The following is a 21,982-nucleotide window of genomic DNA, read 5'->3' as shown; positions in this document are numbered from 1 at the left end:
CTATCTAGGCAGCTAGGTGGTACAGTGAATTGACTACTGGCCTAGTGTCCAAAAGACCTGAATCCAATCCAACCTCAGATCCTAGCTAGGTAATTCTGGGCAAGTCACTAAAACCCTCCCGGCTTCAATTGACTCCACTGTAAATTAGTGATAGTAACTGCATCTACCTCACAAGGCTGTGGTGAGGATCAAATGGAATAATAATTGGGAGATATTTAGCACAGTGCCTAGCACATAGGAAGCACTATGTCGATATTTATTCCCTTTCCCTTCTCTCCCTTTCCCTCCTCTCTCTCTCTCTCTCTCTCTCTCTCACACACACACACACACACACACACACACACACACACATCTATCTGTGAATTGCACTGGATGTCCCCCATCCCCAGAATGCACTCCCACTCCCTCCCCAGCTCCATCCCTCTGAATCCCTCATGTCCTTTAAGGCTCGGTTCAAGCAAACCTTGACTACTTAAGTCATCCTCCAATTCCTCCTGCCTTCCACCCCAATGTGGCCTTTTACCCAGTTTCAACATAAGACCCCCTTAAGCAGTACCCCAAAAGATAGGTCTCTGTTGTGTGCTGTGTGCACTATATTGAAAGAGAGGCCTGGCCCTCAATTGATGAGAGAATGCTGACCAGGATGTTTCACACCTACTACAAGGAATAGACTTGAGGGACTGGAAACAGGTCAAGAGAGAACCCCCAGGAGGGTGGTTAAAGACAGAAATTGAGGGCACACTCAGCCCTTCTAGCTTTAAACTGATGTGAAAGTCTAGCTCACCACGCCCCTTGAATCCCAAGGCTCACAGTCCTAGAGCCTGCTAAGAATTTATTTCCCCTGGGCGAGAGAATTCCATCTCCTGATCGCAACTGAGATCCAATCTCACTCTGAAACAAAGAGCTCACTGACTCTAAGCCATTCTCTGGAATATTCTCATCTGTAGAACTTCTCTGAGTTCTATTGGCTTTTGCTTAGATAAACAACTTACCTGCTAGTCACTATTCCTATTGGTTTTTTTAAGTACAGGCAGGATGGCCCAACTTTTCCTCTCTTCTGGCATGGACTTGACCTCAGATCATATCTGTCCATGCTAGACATTTGAATCATGTCTAAATATTTACACAAATCACACATATTTATAGCCTAGATAGACATTGTCCTAGACATATCAATATACATGTTTTCACTATCCCCAACTCTACTGTAAGCTCTTTGAGAGAAGAAGCTGCTTATCCCCAGCAACTAGCAAAATTCTTGACTCTTAGTAGGTGTTTCACAAAATACTTCTTGGTGGATGCACCTCCACTGACTGAAGAGTAAACTGAGGCTAAGGCAAGGAAAGTGACTGGATGCCCAAAGTCACCCAGAAATGCAGTGTTGGGGAAGGATTCAAAGCCAAATCTCCTCTGGGATCAAGCACACTACTCTATTAAAAACTGTTCCATGATGCACCTTGTAAGCATATTCCCCAAGAATATAGTGTGGATCTCAAATGACTGGGGAACAGTCACCCCATCTCTCTGTTACTGGGGATCCCTGCCTAAAGATGATGTTGCAAAGAAAAGAAAGCTAAGGACAAGACCAGACACCCTAAAGAGAGTGAGAGGACACATGTCAGTTTCTGCAGTTGGTTATGACTCCCCTAGCATCCTTATCTCTGCTTGCCTGCAGGAGAGATGGTGATAGAGGCAGGTGCCCATGGACAAGAATGCACATATTCAGTAATAGATAGATGTATACATATGTGCACCTACATATGTATATATAAATAACAGTACTATAGTTATGTGTTGACCTAAGTACATTGACATGTTTACATATGAATATAGTTATATGCATATTTGTGTTATTAATATTTTCTTAATCTAATGATGCCTATGAACTCCTCCTCTTAAGAATAATTTCTTTTTTTATTTTTTCAATTTGTTTTTCATTTTAGAATTTTATTTTCCCAAATTACATGTAAATACAAATTTTGACATCAAATTTTTTTAAGACTTTGTGTTTGAAATTCTCTTCCACCCTCCCTCCCCACCCCCCAAGTACTCAAGCAATTCAATATAAGCTACACATAAGCAGTCATGCAAAATATTTCCACATTAGCCAGGTTGTGAAAGAAAACAGACAAAAACAAAACTTCAGATAAAGGAACTAACAAAAAAATTATGCATCTGTATTCATACACCATCAGTTCTCTCTCTGTAGATGGACCACATTTTTCATAAGAACTTCAGAGTTATCTGGGATCATTGCATTGCTGAAAATAACTAAGTCATTGACAGCAGATCATCTTGTAGTATTGCTGTTATTTTGTATACAGTACATTTCATGTTGCATCAGCTCATGTAAGTCTTACCAGGTTTTTCTGATAGCATCCTTCTCATCATTTTTTTCATAGTAAACTACATTTATATAGTACTTTAAAGAGAGATTTCCTTACAATAAACCCCTGAGGTTGATGATTGCAACAACAGTAATAGATAACATTTATATAGTACCTGACAAAGAATTTTCTTCACAATAGCCCAGCAAAGTAAGTACCAAATGTTTTGTCATCATCAGTCAATCCCCATCTTCAGCAATTAATCCTCATTATCATCAACAAATCATCATCAATCAATTGTCATCTTCATCAATCCATCAATCATCATCATCTTACATTACTCTTGCCTCTGCTTCAAAACTTTTTCACAGTCACTATTGTTAACGTGTTCCCTCTATCCTATTCCCTCCCCATGATATTTACTCCATTTTCTATCTTCTTTCACCCTATCCCTCCTCAAAAGTGTTTTGTTTCTGACTGCCCCTTTCCCTAATCTCCCCACTTTCTTTTACCCCTCCCTCCTTATTCCCTCCTACTTTCCTGCAGGGTTAGATAGATTAATCCACCCAATTGAGTGTGTATATTACTCCCTCCTTGAGCCAACTCTGATGAGATTAAGGTCTTTGAGCCAATTCTGATGAGTGTAAGGTTCATTCACTGCCCCCACTCCTCCCCCTTATTTCTCCCTACTCCATAAGCCCTTTCCTGCTTCTTTCATGTGGGATTTCATCCCATTCTACCTCTCTCCTTCTATCTCCCCCAGTACAATCCTCTCACTCCTCAATTTTACCCTAAAGATGTCATCATGGGGCAGCTAGGTGACACAGTGGACAAAGCACCCACCCTGGACCCAGGAGGACCTGAGCCCAAGTTTGGCCTCAGACATAAAACACTCACTCACTACTGTTAAGGGCTAAAATTCTAGCTGAACTGTCTAAAATATCTAATGAGTGGTCGCCAATAAATTATAAGCTTTAGCAAGAGTTAGACTTTTAAGCATTTATTAAGGAGAATAAGAATTTGGTAAAGAGAGAGGGAAAGGCCTAGATTCCTATCTATTAAAGGGAGAGCACATTTCTAGCTCTGCTCTCCACCAGAGTCCAAAGGAAAGAGAGTCAGACCGAGCGCCAGTCTCTTCCTTCTTCCTCCCACTAGCCCGCTTCACTTCCTGACACTAAAGAAAAGACTCCTGGTCTTGCCCTCAAAGACCTTCACTTCATGGGCAGAACTCTTCTACAGTAAGTCTCCAGCAGGTGGCGTCATTCCAATCATTACACTACTCAACTCCAGGCATGCCACCCAACCATAACAGCCCCACAAAAAAAAATGATTAAAAAAATTAAATGCTTTACAGATGTCATTCCTCCATAATCAATTCCCACCTATTCTCTCTGCCTAAATTTATTCCTTTCAGCTACCCTAATACTGAGAAAGTTCTTATGAGTTAGAAGTATCATCTTCCCATGTAGTAATATAAAGTTTTACCTTTTAACATCCCTCATAATTTATTTTTCTCAAGAAGAAATATAACATGATCATGTTGGAGATCCTTCCCAAAAGGGCTCAGGGACTCCCTCTTTCTGAGGGTATAAAAGGTTTTTTTTGTCCATGGGTTACAAAGTGTTATCACTTTCAATAGTCTGATATGGGAGCAAAGGCAATTTAACAACTTCAGTTATAACAAGTGTGAAGGAAATACCTAAGTATCATGACAAGATTACAGGATTCCAAAAAAGGGTTTGGCAAAGATGAGGATGCCAAGATGTCCCTATAAGATAGGGACTTGCTATCCTTAAGGAAAAGAAGTTACCAGGCAGGGAATTTTATCAGCTGACTATCTGGGTTCAGTTTGGAGTTCAGTTGAAGGACATTTTGCTCCTATTAACCCAGGGTTTCATAAAAAACAATACTTTTAGATAATAAGGCATCTCCATCAAATCCAGGTGATTCATATATTCATATTAACAGTTCATACCTTTGTGCAATGTGATACCACCTAGGAGCCCCCTAGAGAGAGGGGGTGGGGAAGAGAAGGGTCTAACTCCTGAGAAGGGGGAAGGAAGTAAATCTCAGGAAAAGTCCCTGATGTACTTCCTTGTCTTCCTGTCTGCAGGGCAGCTGAGAGGAGCAGGGCTTCCTGAGGCTGAGACCAACCACCATGGTTGTGTCCCCCACACCCAGGGAACAGAAATATGTTAATGACAACACAACAGATAGAAGCACAAATGGGAGTTTAGTTCCTGGGGCACATGGGAAATTTGACTCATAGAGTCAAGGGTCAGACTTCTCAAGGTTCCATGGGCCTCCACCTTGTCTTCTTCCCTCAGGCATCAGGCCTCCTCCTGTCATGAGCAGGGAAGATTCCAGCTCAGCTGTGTCCCCTCCATTCCCTGTGAGTACTCCCTACCCTTCCCCCCTTCCATTTCCATCATGGGAGTTGAATCAAATCCATCTCTGCCCCTAAAGACCAAGGCTGGGACTCAACATCCCCTCTGGTTTTCAATCTGTCCAGGTCTGAGTCTCTCTAAGTCTCTGTGCCTCTATGTTTCTATAACTCTCTCTATTCCAATCTCTCTTTCACTCTGCATGACTCACTTCTTGTTGAAGGCAGGTATTGTAGGGGTGTTGCACGACAGGGTGCACCCCAAAGCTGGGGAAGGAGACACATCTCATACATATACATATCACACACACACATACATATCTCACACACACACCCTAAAAAACAATCTCCTATAGAATATCCATATCATTCAGTCTCCATTTTATTCCTCTAGTGACAAAGAACTTGCTCTTTCCTTAGTGGTTTCAGGTCTTATATTTTATCTAGTATGCCATAGAAAAATGTAATTGTAAGAAAAGATTAAACTTTCATTATTTATATAATCAATTATGTTAATAGTTTTCTTTCTGTGAACTCATCCATATATTCCTGGTATAAATCCCACTTGGTCATAATGTATAATCTCTATAATAAACATCTTTTTTTTTTTTTTTAGTGAGGCAATTGGGGTTAAGTGACTTGCCCAGGGTCACATAGCTAGTAAGTGTGTGTTAAGTGTCTGAGGCCGGATTTGAACTCAGGTCCTCCTGACTTCAGGGCCGGTGCTCTATCCACTGCGCCATCTAGCTGCCCCATAAACATCTTTTAGCTAATATTTTATTGAGGATTTTTACATCCATATTGATGAGGGAAATTGACCCATGAATTTCTTCCTCTGTTTTTACTCTTCCTGATTCAGATATAAGCATCATATTTGTTTCAAAAAAGGAGTTTAGTAGGATCCCTTCTTTGCCTATTATTCATTTATCATTGAATTAGTAGATCTTTAGATGTTTAATAGAATTCACTTGTAAATTCATCTGTCCCTGAAGCTTCCCTCTTAGGAAGCATATTTATGGTCTGTTGAATTTATTTTTCTAAAATAAGTGTATTTAGATGTTCTATTTCCTCTTCTGCTAATCTAGGAAATTTAGTTTTATAAATATTCTATTTCACTTAAATGTTTAATTTATTGGCATATAATTGGGTAAAATAACTCCATATAATTAATTTAATTTCATTGTTATTAGTGGTAGTGAGGGAGGAAGATGCAAGGCCATCACTGTTATAGTACTACTATCTATGTCTATTTGTAATTCATTTAACTTCTTTAAAATTTTAGATATTATGGAAAGGAAAACTGTTTATGACCAAAGAAGAGATAAAGAATATTATGAAATGCAAAATGGATGATTTTGATTATATTAAATTAAAAAGTTATTGTACAAATAGACACAATGCATCCAAAATTAGAAGGGAAACAATTTTTATAGCCAGTATTTCTTTTCTTTTTTTTCAGGACAAAAGGGGTTAATTGACTTGCCCAGGGTCACACAGCTAGTAAGTGTCAAGTGTCTGAGGCCAAATTTGAACTCAAGTCTTCCTGAATCCGAGGCTTTATTCACTGTGCCACCTAGCTGCCCCCATAGCCAGTATTTCTGACAAAGGCCTCATTTCTAAAATATATAGGGAACTAAGTCAAATTTATAGGAATCTAAGCCATTCCCCAATTGAGAAATGGTCAAAGGATATGGACAGGCAGTTTTCTGATAAAGAAATCAAAACTATCTATTGTCATATGAAAAAATGCTCTAAATCACTAATGATTAGAGAGATGCAAATTAAAACAACTCTGAGGTACCACCTGACACCTATCAGATTGGCTAATATGACAAAAAAGGAAAATAATAAATGTTGGAGAAGCTGTGGAAAAATTGGAACACTAATGCATTGTTGGTGGAGCTGTGAACTGATCCAGTCATTCTGGAGAGCAATTTAGAACTATGCCCAAAGGGCTATAAAGCTGTGCATACTCTTTGACCAAGCAATACCACTATTGGGTCATTTTTCCAAAGAGATCATAAAAAAAAGGAAAAGGACCCACACGTATAAAAATATTTATAACTGCTCTTTTTGTGGTGGCAAGGAACTGGAAATTGAGGGGATGCCTATCAATTGGGGAATGTCTGAACAAGTTGTGGTATATGAATGTAATAGAATACTATTGTGCTATAAGAAATGATGAGCAGGTGAATTTCAGAGAAACCTGGAAGGACTTACAATGAACTGATGCTGAGTGAAATGAGCAGAACCAGGAGAACATTGTACACAGTATCAACAATATTGTTTGTTGATCAACTGTGATGGCCTTGACTCTTCTCAGCAATACAATAGTCCAAGATAGTTCCAAAGGATTCATGATGGAAAATGCTCTCCAAATCCAGAAAAAAAGAACTGTGGAATCTAGATGCAGATTGAAGCATACTATTTCTACTTTTTTTGTTTTTCTTTTTTGAGATTTTTCTCTTTTGCTCTGATTCTTCTTTCACAGCATGACTAATGCAGAAATATGTTTAATGTGATTATACATATATAACCTATATCAGATTGCTTGCTGTCTTGGGGAGGGGGGAGGGAGAGGAGGGAGGGAGACAATTTGAAACCATAAATCTTATAAAAAGAAATGTTGAAAACTATCTCTCCATGTAACTAGAAAATAATAAAATACTTTTATGATAAAAATTTAGATATTATTGTACTGGGTGTATATAAGATCAGTACTGATATTACTTCATTGTCTATGGTATCTTTTAACAAAACATAGTTACCACATTTATGTTTTTTAATTAAATCTATTTTAGCTTTAATTTTTTCTGAGATCATGATGGCTACCACTGCCTATTTTGCATCAACTGAACCCTCCATTTTAGCTCTGTGTGTATCTCCCTTTCTTACATGTTTCTTGTAACCAACATATTGTTGCTCTCAGATTTTGAATATATTCTTCTATCTGTTTTCCATTTATATCTTACCCAGCAAAGTTGAATATAGTCCTTAATTTTTTTAAAATGGATGTTTAATGAAGTGAAAGACTTTCAGGTCTTTGTGAAAAAAAGACCAGAACTAAATGGAAAAATTGATATAGAAGATCCAGAAGAAATATGAGGAAAACATTAAAGACTAAATATAAGGAACACATTAAGGTCAAACAGTTTACTACTTATATAGGATAGTGTTACCACTGTTCTTAAGACTGTCATCATTAAGACGGTAGTTTGAAAGAAAGGTTGGGGCTGAGTTGAATATGATAGGGTGGTTATAAAAGCCAAATTTGGGAGGAAAAAGTAAAAAGGAGCAATTATCTACTACAAATGGGGTATGAAAGGAAGAACTGCTACAGAGGAAGCAGGTGGAGGTGGAGTTCTGTAATGCTACAGCCTTACTTTCACAGGATCTAGGTTAAAGATGGAAGGAACAACATATACATCTAAAAGGGTATAAAAAGTCTTCTAAACCTATTGAGAAATAAGAGGATGAGGGGACAGGTTAAGGGACAGAATTTTAGAAGGATGGGTAGAATAAGGAATAGGAGGGTAATGAAGCAGATGAGGTAACAGGTATAGATAGGGTAAAAAGAAAGGCTGAGAAGGACAATAGTAAGTAAAAATATAATGGAGGGAAATTCATGAATAGTCATAATTTTGAATGCAAAATAATCTATTTGTATGTCAACAATATGTAACCTAGAGGAGAGTTGGATGTGAGCTCTACATGTGAAACAAGTCTATTCAGTATAGTTTTGACTACTCTAAGAGATGATCAATAAAGTTCCAAAGCCATCAGCATTTCATGTGTGTTCCTCTGGGTGGTTCCAAAGGACATTGCCTGGAAGGGGAATGCAGGAGCAGCATAACTGACTTAGAAATCTGAATCTGAAAAGAGAATATTTGACCATGGGGGAGGGGTCAAGGGAGTAGGCATCAGGAGGCTGCCTACTGACCAGAGAGGGGTCCAGAAATTTCTCAGGAAGGTGTTACTGCACAAACAGGGTTTCTGAAGAGCAGTTTTGTAAATGTTGTTAAACGTTATTTTGCGTGGAATAATCATTGTAACTAACAAGAAGGTTTATAAAGCACTTTACATAGCTGGAAAATGGGCCAATTCCTTAGAGTAAGCACGTGTTCTGTCTTGTACCAATGCACAGCACTGATGCCAACAAAAAAAGGGAATTTCATCATTTTACCAGAGGCAAAGAAGACTCTGTCAAGGAATTCCTACCCATGCTCTGAAGAGGGTTAATAAAGGTCTTCAGTCCATTGTAACAAATAAAAATTTGAGAGACATCATTCCTGGGTAATTTAATCATTTTATTAGTAAGACCAGCAGGTTATTAATAAAGGGATTGTAACTTGGTTACCTCTCTCAGACCAAAGATAACCATAGTGGCGGGGCTCACAGCTTATATGCCATTGAAATAGGTGATCAATGGGGCTAAGATTGACCCCTACACAGAGATTATCTCCACTTGACCACCCCCAGCCTTGAGCTATCAATTAAAAGAATGTATCCCCTCTTGATTGGAGAAAGGGGGGAATTGATCCCTGGAAGCCTCCAGCTAGCTGCTCAAAAAGATCTGTCTCCACCCAAGCTTGAGGAGAGTACAATGAGCTTCCCTACCCTAGATTAAATTCCTTGCAAGATTGAGTAGTATCTGACCAAGATGATGAGAATCAATACAAACTCGTCCAATAATGTCCTCCAGGAAAAAGTGATTGTAAAAAAAAAAAAAAAGGAATTTAAAAGAAAAGGGGAGCCTCTGAATCTCCCCAAGATATTGGTTATTAACAATCATTTCTCATATTCCCCTATTTGATTCTTGAGAGGCATCGCCTCCTCAATGAATTACTACCTGATGTAACAAAAACTTCATGAAGAGTTTCTAGCTATAGAACTTGTGAGGAGAGACAATGTGAGAGGGGAAAGGGGAAAAGGGAAAGATGGATGGCACTTTGACAAAATCAAAGGGGGCAGTCCCCTTTAATAAGTAAACCTTACAGATAAAAGGTACAAAGGATAAAAGTAAAAGTATACATATCTCTGTGTGTATACATACATACATACATGAAACTCAGATACAGAGGAATTAATAATAGAATACTTTTTATAAGAAGATGAACTCTAATACAAAAATGAATTCATTTAAATGTTGCCAGAATAACTTCAGTTGTAACAAAGTTTCTGGGCTGGGATATATAAATATATTGAGTAATCAGTTTGAAACAACACATATCAAGTAAGCCATTTATAATAAAACCATTTTCAACTTCTAGCCAGGTTCAAATGCATAATGTCTCACCAAAGTGGATGTCTCTTTAAGGTGTTTACAAGATGAACCAAAAACCTTTCTTCTAAGACAATTAATTGTGCTGATATTGCTTTCCTTAACACAGAACTGAAAGTGCTTAATATTCACTAAATAACATAATCATATCCTGGTTTCACAAATCTTTGCATCCCCTTGCCATTATGAGAAATGAAAGCATCTTAACTTACTTAGATGAGCACATATAGCTAGTAATAGATGCTAAGGCTAAATACTTAATTGGTTGGTTGTTTGGAAAATAGAAAAGACTAAAATTCTAGGCCAAGTACCTCAAATCTTATACCTACATCTTATTATAGTATTGTAGTAACTCAGATGTGGTCCTGTATTAGTCTATAATATAAAGTTTTAATATTGTGTTCATGCTGATCATCTGACATACTTATAGAAATTTGTCATAAAAGAAAAAATAAGGACATCAGGTAATGTGTTTCCTTATATTGATGTCAGTTCCAGGCAAAAGTCATATTGATAGTCAATTGCATTGAGCCACACTTAAAGTCAGACAGGTGAGATATTTTCCTCTTAAGAAATGTCATGTGGGAGAAATTGAATGAGGAGAATCCTACCTCAGCCCATGCCAATAGATGTTCTCCCATCCTTTCCCATGAGAACTCCACCTGCAGTTTCTACATGCAAACCCCCATTGGGTTGCTGCCCTCGTGGATCCTTGGCTCAGTTGCATTCCCTGATGATCATACCTAGAGTCAGACTCAGAAGACTAGAAGTCCCATAGGGTCTTAAATAGCAAGTTCTAATAATCAGAGTTTTAGGTGGATTCAGTTCTCAAGGATCACATATCCTAGATAATAAGTTTGACAATAATCTACATTGGTAATACTAAGAGATTCATCATTAAAAATCACAACTTATCTTAATATAAAATACTTGGGGTGGGATGTGTAAATATAATGATCTTGAATTATACACAGAAAACAGATTTTACGAAATATTGTCTATAATAGAACATAATCAGTTATTAACCAAGTTTACATGGGCATAAACACAAACTACTGATCTCAGAATTCCTTTAAACAATGGGAACATCTTTAAGGTGACTCTTGACTAGTTTACAAGCATTTCGACATATATGCTAACCCCAGATTAAACAACAAACATAAGTAAAATCAGATTTTCTATTAGGGTAACACAAGATAGCTTATAAATTACTGTTCTTCACTAACCTAACTGTCTGTACTGAAATCCTATTCCTTAAAACAAAAACAGAAGAAGTTTCTGACTTTTAACCTCACAAATTAATAGATTTACATCTTTGTTTCACAAATTTCTTTACCTTTGTCTAATTTTAGTCATATCATTCTGGAAGAATGAGATATTTCAGGAATTCAATCATACATACATATGACAAGTTCAAGCACTAATTTAATTCTTGCTTAGACCATGGAATGACTACAAATTCAGATCAAAATAGCAAGATCTTTCCCACTTAAAGCTTATTTCAGATACTTTAGTATTAATCTAATATCTAATAGATTCAGTATTGCAATGGAAAACTTCCACTATGTCTATGCTGATAATAGAAATTTACTATGAGAGATATAAGGAGGGCCATAGTTATAATACCATCAAAAATGCTCCACAAGGCCCACACAAATATAAGTAGCCTAGCTTATAGAAGTAGGTGGACAGATTTCTTATATGGGAAAATTAATTGAGTCACTTTAGCCTTTTTGAGGTAACCTCCCTACCTTATTTCTAGGAACAGATATGGACAGATATTCATTAGCCTTAGATCTCAGATGTTGCTTCCATTGAGCTGCCAACTGCTGATGTTTCTCTTAAGATATTCATTTATGGATTTATCAAGAACACTGGAAACCAAAAAATGAAACTTCAATAATATGTAGAGTCCCACAGAAAAGCTATATCCTCAAACAATAATCTCATTAATCACAGTAGGTTTGGACACAATTGGTATTAATATCAAATTACCTTACAAATAAAATTTAGGGGCAGCTAGATGGTGCAGTGGATAGAGCATTGGCCCTGGATTCAGGAACACCTGAGTTCAAATCCGACCTCAGACACTGAACGCTTACTAGCGTGTGTGACCCTGGGCAAGTCACTTAACCCCCATTGCCTCACCAAAAAAAACCAAAACAAAACAAAACAAAAAACAAATAAAATTTAATAGGTCTTATGAAAATCACGCAAAAGATTATTTTTTACAAAAGATTTTCTTTTAATTAAATATTTCTTCTAAAAGTATTTCTCGTTCTTAAAAACAATGTAAAATTTATCCTGATCTTCAAAGGAATAATCACTAAACTTTCATGAAGTAAATTAGTTGGAAACCTCTAAAATGGCAGATGTTTTATTCAACCTTAAGACAAAAAAAAATCTTTAAAAGTTGGAATTTATCAAAGCTAAATTGGTATAAAATGCCTTTAGGTAGCATAAACAAATACCCAAAGTACTAGAACAAAATAAATTCCTAATTACCACAAATTCCAAAGTGCCATCCCCCTCTTATCAAAAGGTGTTTGCAATGGGGAAGACATTCAGTTTTTCTAAACCCAAAAAGAACATGCCCAATTAGATTAGCTTTATCACAGTGACAAGACCAGGCCCTTTAAAATTCACTCAATATCTTTGTCCCCTTTATATTAAAATATATCACTAGAAATCAAGAAAATAATTACATTCTTGAATCCCACATAGAAAGCAAACATATGATAGTTCACTTAAACCTCTAGAAAAAAACAGACCTTCAAAATAGTATATATATATAAACATATTTCCCTCTCTAAATGTATTTTGCATTCACCCTTTAAGGCAAAACTAATCTTTAGTAGAGAAGTTTGTTAAGACTAAGTTGCTTCAGGAATGGGTAAACAAGTTATGGTACATGAATGTAATGGAATACTATTGTGCTGTAAGAAATGATGAGCAGTAGGGCAGCTAAGTGGCACAGTGGATAAAGCACCGGCCCTGGATTCAGGAGGACCTGAATTCAAATCCAGCTTCAGGCACTTGACACTTACTAGCTGTGTGATCCCGGGCAAGTCACTTAACCCTAATTGCCCCCCACTCCCCCCCCCCAAAAAAAAAAGAAAAGAAAAGAAAAAAGAAAGAGAAAAGAAACAATGAGCAGGAGGAGTCCAGAGAAACCTGGAAGGACTTACATGAACTGATACTGACTGAGAGGAGCAGAACCAGGAGAACATTGTGTACAGTAACAGCAACATTGTGTGATGAACAATGGTGATGGACTTGGCTCTTCTCAGCAGTGCAACAATCCAAAACAATTTCAAAGAACTCAGGATAGAAAATGTTCTCAACATCCAGAAAAAAAGAACTGTGGATTATGAATGCAGATTGAATCATACTGTTTCTACTTTGGGGCCATTTTCCCCTTCTTTTTAGAGGTGTATCCTTTGTTCTCTGATTCTTCTTTCACAATATGACTAATGCAGAAGTATGTTTAATGTGATTGTACATATATGAACTATATCAGATTGCTTTCCATCTTTGGGAGGAGGAAGGGATGGGAAGGTAGGAGAAAAACTTGGAACCAAATATTCTATGAAAACAAATGTTGAAAACTATCCTTACATGTAATTGGAAAATAATAAAATACTTTTATTAGGAAAAAAAGACTAAGTTGCTTCAAGGTATATTTAGACAAATAACCTTAGATGAAACTCACTCTACATTATAAGTAGGCTTGAAAATTTCACTCCCATTTTGTTCAAGGATTCCCATTTACTCAATAGGAATTCTGCCACACAGAAAATTCTTGCACAGGGTTGATAAGAGTTTATGACAAAATGGTTCTAAGCATCCTTGTAGGTTTAAACAGGAGATTTTACAAAGTCTTTTGTTTGTATAATTACCAATTTTCCTTTTAAAATACCAATGTTAATACATGATTAAAGCAGGATGGTATCAGAAAAACTTGGAAAGACATGTGAATTTCACAGAGTGAAGTGTACTGTATACAAAATAACAGCAATAGTGTAAGATGATCTGCTATGAATGACTCCGTTGCAATCCATCTAGAGAGAAAGAACATATGGTATCTGAAAACAGATTGAAGCATAATGTTTTTGATAGTTCCTTAATCTGAAGTTTTGTTTTGTCTGTTTTCTTTAACAACCTGGCTAACATGGAGATGTTTTGTATGACTACCTATATATAACTTATATTGAATTTCTTGAGTTCTGGGCAGGGGGTGGGGGAAGAGGGAGGAAGAGAGGGTGGAAGTCAAAGTTTTTTAAAATTTATGTCAAAATTTCTTTTTACATGTAATTTGGAAAAATAAAATTCTAAATAAAAATTTTAAAATACTTGATTAAAACAATAACTATAAATGACTTAGTTATCAATCTCATAATATTTGTAAGTGATAGTCAAACAATTTTACATGAAACTTCCTCTTCAGTATAGACAAAACTTGTATGTTTATAAGTTCTTAATTAAAATGCTTCACAATATTACAGTACATGGTCAGCAGGGCTGAAAGACCTAACAAGTTTATAATTTATTTATTTATTTTTTTAAACAGTACAATTCTTTTTTTGTTTGTTTGGTTTTTGTTTTTGTTTTTTTTTTTGCAGGGCAATGAGGGTTAAGTGACTTGCCCAGTGTCACACAGCTAGTGTCAAGTGTCTGAGGCTAGATTTGAACTCAGGTACTCCTGAATCCAGTCCTGGTGCTTTAACCACTGTGCCATCTAGCTGCCCCTAACAGTACAATTCTTAACCTAAAAACATCAAGATAACAAGAGAAAGTGCTTTTCTAACAATATAGCTCATAATTGTGCACCAAATTATACAAGATTTAGAAACATAACAATACCCTCAAAATATTATGATATTTGAAATTTGAAATAAAACTAATTAAGTACCAATCAGGTGACCTCAATTCAAGTGAATGTGTTTTCCAAATTACCTTACACAGAAAATCATTCATCTCATCACCATTGGCTTTATATATTGATCATATCTAACAATCCACATGAAGTTATCAAGTATAAAGCAATCGTACCTAATTATGGAGATTTTTTAAAAATAGTTAACACACATAGAGCATTTGCCCTATGCTAAGCACTGTGTCAAGCATTTTACAATCATGTGATCCTCACAGCAACCCTGGGGGGTAGGTTTTATTATTATCTTGTGAGAAATAATTATTCATCAATATCTCTTTTGCCCTCTTCACCTTTTAGAATCTGGAGAGACTTAACAGATCAAGAGAGCTCTATTTCTCTCACACCCTTCACCAATATTACCTATTTTTAAAAGCAGCTTTTGCAATGTTAATGTGCATTTCAAACAAATTAATTAAATCCTAAAATGATTACATTTAAGGATATGATATTAAAGCCGTGATCAAAGTGTCTGACAAGACAAAAAACCTTATTTTTGCAGTCTTAAACACACTGCCCTGGTGTCAGATATTTTGGGGGGGTGGGGACAGAGATAGTTTCTCGATTTTATTTGAACATAATCTCTAAACTTTAGCTTTGAGATCTAATTAAAACTGAATGCATCTAACTTTGAAGTAACAAATAAAACTTCATCAGTCCTTGCTATCTTCGGGCTGCTGGGTCTACATCTTATCAGCATAAAGCTGCTTCTAGAACTTCAGCCAAAGGAAAAACCTACCTTTCAAATTAACTCCTGGGAGAGTCTCACACTGTTTTTTCAGATCCCTTTCTTAACAAGCTAATCTTAGAAAAACTCCCCAGAAAGAGACACAAAGACAAATGGAACAGAGCCTTAGTGTCCCAGAAAGTAAAAAGTTAAGATTAAAACAACTTTCTTTCCTTGCTTTAATATCTCACTTCACTTTACTCACTTTTCCTATTAACACACTTCTGCCTGAAAATGCTAATAGGGCTACTCTAGGTCTTCTTGCGGAGGCTTACAAACTTCTATACCTTCACTTACATATGCAGCTTTATATTTATATTTATATGTATATTTTCATTTATGTATATATATTAAAAACCCCAAAATCTTGAAATGAAGGAACGTAGCTTTAGAGATCCTCTCACAGATTATTAGCCCATATTTCATTCTCCAAAACCCTATTTCTGCAAGAAATTCAGACTATATTACAAGTATGGGGATCAGTAATAATTGATTTTGTAAACTGAATATCCACAATATTTCCTAGGTGGCCCCTTGCTATGTACAAAGGTTTTCTCTCTCTTATCCCCATATAGCTTACTTCAAAGGATATTGTTCAAATAGATGCATCTACCTGATGCTTGTCCCTCTGTTAGAGTGAAAATCAGGGGAAAGAATGATGCTTCACCACAAACACTAAAAACAGACATATAGACACATATATGCTTACCCAGAAAGTACAGTTTGGCAGGATAGCCCAACTTCTCCTCTCTTCTGACATGGACTTGACCTCAGATCATATCTGTCCATGCTAGACATTTATTTGAACCGTGTCTACATATTTACATAACTCACACATATTTATAGCCTAGATAGACATTGTTCTAGACTTATCGATATGCATGTTTTCACTATCCCCAACTCTATTGTAAGCTCTTCGAGAAAAGAAACTGCTTATCCCCGGCAACTAGCAGAGTTTCTGGCTCTCAGTAGGTGTTTCACAAAATGCTTCTTGGTGGATGAAGCTCCATTTGACTGAAGAGTAAACTGAGGCTAAGGCAGGGAAAGTAACTGAGTGCCCAAAGTCACCCAGAAATGCAGTGCTGGGGAAGGATTCAAAGCCAAATCTCCCCTGGGATCAAGCACACTACTCTATTAACTGTTTCATGATGCACCTTGTAAGCATATTTCCCAAGAATATAGTGTTGTGGATCTCAAATGACTGTGGAACAATCACTCCATCTTTCTGTCACTGGGGATTCCTGCCTAAAGGTGATGTTGTAAAGGAAGGAAAGATAAGGACAAGACAGGACACCCTAAAGAGAATGAGAAGACATGTATTGGTTATGACTCCCCTACCATCCTTATCTCTTCTTGCCTGCATGAGAGATGGTGATAGGGGCAAGTGCACAAGTACAAGAATACATACATTCAGAATTGAATGAAGTTGGCAACTTATTTGATCTAGGAGTGAGGTGGAGGGAGGAATCAAAGATAGAGCACTGAGTTTTCAAATCTGTATGACTAGGATAATAAAAGTTTCTGAGTTTTGTTTTCTGTTTTTGTTTTTTTGAGGGGCAATGAGGGTTAAGTGTCTTACCCAGGGTCACACAACTAGTCAGTGTCAAGTGTCTGAGGCTGGATTTGAACTCAGGTCCTCCTGAATCCAGGACTAATACTTTATCCACTGCACCACCTAGTTGCTCCAAGAATACATATATTTAGTAGTAGATGTATACATGTGTGCAGCATGTACATAAATAATAGTACTATAGGGGCAGCTAGGTGGCGCAATGGATAGAGCACCGGCCCTGGAGTCAGGAGTACCTGGGTTCAAATCCGGCCTCAGACACTTAACACTTACTAGCTGTGTGACCCTGGGCAAGTCACTTGACCCCAATTGCCTCACTAAAAAAACTAAAAAAACAAAAACAAAAAAAATAATAGTACTATAGTTATGTGTGGACCTATGTACATAAAGATGCTTACATGTGAATATACAGGAAAATCTGAGTCTCTTGGATCTACATGGAAAGATGGACCAACAGGAGAATACCCAATTTCACTTTCAAATAAATTCTGAGAGCAAAAAAGGGAGCTAATGAACCCAGGTAGCCCACAGTGGACATTTCTTCCTTAAATTGAAGGAACCATGACTGATAAGTATCCAAGGATAATGGGAAAGACCAGTGGATTGGAGATAATGGGCCAAATGAGTAATTCCTGTAATGCTCTGCTGTACAGGTTGGTGTTTACAGAGAATTGAAGTCTTTACCAGAGAAGCACCATTAATGAAGCTTTATCTGAGCCTGAAGGCTTTGGGGAGTTCCACTTCTGAGGCCAGTGTTTGGGAAACTCATAAACCTGAAAGCAAACAGAAAATCTCTTTTGCTAGGCCCATGTGATTGGGAGAAGAGGGAAGGAAATATGAGGGTAAGAAAGGAACTGTCCTGCATCCTGCTCCAAGCCCACCTTTCATCTGCCCAGTGTCTGCCCAGGAGATTTCTGACAACAGATACAGGCACCAACTACAGGACCAGACACTGGAGTCACCGGGAACCTAGAGAGGAGAAAGGGAAGTTCTCTTTCTAAAGGTCGTTTGTAATTCTTTGTCATCCTTGGATCTGCTGAAGATTTCTCTGTGAGTTGAACCCTTTCTTTATACATTTACATTGATGCCCTCCATGTGCACAGCTGGAAAACTGGTCAGTCTGGGGGATGGGTGGGGGCATAGAAGTTTCTGCTGCTTTATTCCAATGTTCCCCCCTCCCCGCTTTGAGGCAAGGAGCAGCCCCCAACCTTCAGACACTTTTCAGTACGGTCCCCAGCAGAGATAGTTTTCTTTGGGGTGCTTCTGAAGCCCCTACACCCCAAAGGTGTGAAAATTCTTGTTGCTTATCCTCCAGGCCCAGCCTCTGGCTCAGTGGATCCCATATCTCCTTGATTGTCTCCTATTCTCAGTCTGGATGAACAGACCCACCCTCTCACAGACATCTGTCCCTAAAACATCATTTCTCAAGGAAGAGGAGCTGGAGGCACAGCAATCAACAGTCCTGACACCTGTACTTAGTCATGTTCTGTGCTGGTCAATGACCTGGTTTGAGGTGAGCACCTGATGCTGCTGCCTCCTCCTCTCTGACCACTCTGACTAGAGCATCAGCTACTTCAAGGCAGGGACAGTTTCCTTGTCTTTGTATTCCCAAGGGTGGAAATTATTCTGGGCCCAGTGTCTCAAAAGAAGCAGTATTCAGCAAGTGTTTATTGCACTTTGGCACAGAAAACCAGTGAAGAGATGGTTGCATTTCCTTCCCTCCTTTCTACAGGTGAGTGCCAGGGTGTGGCACACTGTGTCCTAACCTGCTGGAGTTAGTTCATATGATAGCTGTGCTAAAGTATTTTTCCTTTTCTTTTTTTATACTTTGATTTTAAATAATTGACTCTATGTGAAGGACTGCAAATTGAACAACAAAAATTATGTGAAAGAAAAAGTTATTGATATAAAATTTAAAATATAAATAAATGAATGAATGAATTTATGAATTATAAAGGAGTACATAAAGAAATGCATGCACACATATATTAGATGGATAAATAAATGTACGTTGCACTGAATTAAGTGCTTTGGCCCACCCTAAGGCCTCTCCACAGAGGCTGTAGGAGTAGCCAAAGCCCCATGTACTAAAGGAAGAGCAAAAGAGAGAAAAAAATGAAGGGTAAGTTGGAGTGTGGTCAGAGAAGACAGGAGAGCCTAGAGCACCCCCAGACATCATCTCTATACCACATGCTCTCATCATGACAAGAGAAAGGGGGAAAGGGGAGAAGGAAGCAAGCTTTGTGTAAGGGCCTATGATGTGTCAGGCACAGTGTAAAACACTTTACAAATATTATTCTCAACACAGGGTCTCTGAAGGACCCTGTGAGGTTGGTGCCATTAATGGCCTCATGTTACAATTGTGGAACCTGAGAGAGACAGCTGTTAAGTGACTTGTCCAGGGTCACACAGGTAGTGTGATAGATGAAAAGTCTGAGAAACATAATTTATGGTTAATTAATAATCAATTTAGTAACTGTGGCTAATAAATAATTAATAGATTGAGGTCAGTGCCCCTCATGAAAGCCAATGATGCACCCCTGAAAAACATCCAATGCTTAAAAAGTCTTTGGAAAAGAGGGAGTGCCTGAGGGTGGAAATCAACTCTGATTAGTTAACAATCAATGAGGTGGGGTGGACAAGGAGGTGGGCTGAAAGCCTGCAGCTCCCCCTGCTGAGGGCATGATGAGGTTCAGCTACCTCCAGCTAGCTGAACCCAGTCAATGAACAATGAACCATGGTGGGGTAAGAATTCCACCTACATCGGATTGTCTTTCTAAGGTCTTCCAGTTGGGTGAGGTCCCACCCAAGGTCAAAAAGCATGTGCCCCAAGCATTTGGGCAATCTCATTCATCAGCAATGTCCTTCAGAGACCGACTGAATAACCTACAGGGAGCTGGTTTCTGAATGAGGAAATAGAAAGAGAAAACCTTCATCTTCATTGAAAAGTAGGCTATTAATATGAGAGAAATAAACGTTTCTCTCAATAAGTGTCTGAGATTGGATTTTTTAAATTCATTTCTCACTCTAGGCCCAGTGAGTGTGCACTGTGGCGCCACCTAGTGGCCGCCAAGAGAAAGGGAGGGGGGAAGAGGAGGCTCTAACTCCTGAGAAGGGGGAAGGGAGTAAATCTTTGGAAAAGTCCCTGATGCTCTTACTTGTCTTTGTGTCTCCAGAGCTTCTGAGAAGAGCAGGGCTTCCTGAGGCTGAGACCAACCACCATGGCCGTGTCCCCCACATCTGGGGAGCCGGAATATGTCAATGACATCACAACAGATAGAAGCACAAATGGGAGTTCAGTTTCTGGGGATGAATTAGCGGGTTGGATGGATATTCTCTCTCTGGCCATTTCCCTGGTTGGGATGGTGGGGAATGGCATTGTCCTGTGGCTTCTAGGCTTCCACATTCAGAGGACACCCTTCTCTGTCTACATCCTCAATCTGGCTGCAGCCGACACCCTCCTCCTTTGTTGCTCCTTTCTGATCTCCATACATCGATTGGTTAAGTATTTGGATAATTCCTTCTCATATGAGGTAGTTCTCTACATCAAACTTATGTCCTACGCTGTGGGCTTAAACCTGTTGGCCGTGATCAGCACCGAGCGCTGTCTATCTGTGCTCTTCCCTATTTGGTACAGATGTCACCGCCCCAAGCGCATGTCTGCTGCTGTGTGCGCTGTCCTCTGGACTCTGCATGGTCTGTTCTGGGTAGCATATTTTATCGTTTATGTTCGTATTAAACATAAGTATTTCAAGCACATCTTATTCATCACTGAGTTCGTGTGGTTCGTCCTCCTCACCTGTGTACTCTGCGTGTCCAGCCTGACTCTGCTGCTGAGGGTCCAGTGCAGCTCCCAGCGCAGGCACCCTCCCAGGCTCTACCTCCTGGTCCTGCTCACTGTCCTTGTGTTCCTGGTCTGTGGCCTGCCCTTGGAGATCAGGTTTTTCATAGAATACTTGAGCAGAATTTCCATGCATTATTGGCTTGCTCATCTCATGGCCTGTGTGAACAGCAGTGTGAACCCCATCATTTACTTCTTCCTGGGCAGACGAAGGCATAAAAGGAGAGAGTCCCTCAAGGTGATCCTCCAGAGGGCCCTGGGAAATGAGCAGGAGTTGGAAGGTGCTTTGAGGAACAACCCCCACACCAACAGCTCAGAGACCTCATTCTGAGGTTAAGACACAGGACCCCTTGAAATAAAGCCTCTGTCCCAAGTTCAGTTGCAGCCCCCTTCTAACCTTCCTAGGAGAGAAACCAAGATTCCCCCTACCATCTTTTATGTTGGTGCCTGGGGTCTGAATTGTAAGTGATCAACAAGCATTTATTAGGCACCTAGCATATGCCAGGAAGAGGTACAGTGCAAAGGATAGAACTCTAGGGCCTCAGATCAAATCTCTCCTGAGACACTTATCAGCTGTGTAATCCTGGACAAGTCACTGAACCATTTGCCTCAGTTTCTTCATCTGTAAAATAAGCTAGCAAAAGAAATGGTGGGGGCAGCTAGGTGGCACCAGCCCTGGATTCAGAAGGACCTGAGTTCAAATCCAGCCTCAGACACTTGACACTTACTAGCTGTGTGACGCTGGGCAAGTCACTTAACCCTCATTGCCCCCACAAAAAAAAAAAGAGAAAGAAAAAAAGAAATGGCAAGCCACTCCAGTATCTTTGCCAAGAAAACCCTAGATGGAGTCACAAAGAGTCACTTGACTGAAAAACAAGAATGTACCAGCCACTGTATGAAGTGCTTTAAAAATATCTCAT

The 21,982-nt window shown here is 38.6% G+C and overlaps 1 protein-coding gene across 1 annotated transcript; it reads left to right on the top strand.

Annotated features, from left to right (window-relative positions):
• Positions 1–20,442: 20,442 nt before the first annotated feature.
• On the top strand, positions 20,443–21,393 carry LOC122731763 (mas-related G-protein coupled receptor member X1-like). Its single transcript, XM_043972040.1, has one exon. It carries the CDS (start codon positions 20,443–20,445, stop codon positions 21,391–21,393), a length of 951 nt encoding a protein of 316 aa, XP_043827975.1.
• Positions 21,394–21,982: the final 589 nt, after the last annotated feature.

The sequence above is a fragment of the Dromiciops gliroides genome, chromosome 6, assembly GCF_019393635.1.
Source record: "Dromiciops gliroides isolate mDroGli1 chromosome 6, mDroGli1.pri, whole genome shotgun sequence".
In the NCBI taxonomy this organism is placed as follows: Eukaryota; Metazoa; Chordata; class Mammalia; order Microbiotheria; family Microbiotheriidae; genus Dromiciops; species Dromiciops gliroides.
The sequence above is the reverse complement of the archived record's forward strand: the minus strand, read 5'-3'. Positions and strand labels throughout refer to the sequence as shown.

Excerpts from the sequence above, each read along its gene's own strand:
- LOC122731763 (XM_043972040.1), top strand. The coding sequence starts at position 20,443 with ATGGCCGTGTCCCCCACATCTGGGGAGCCGGAATATGTCAATGACATC.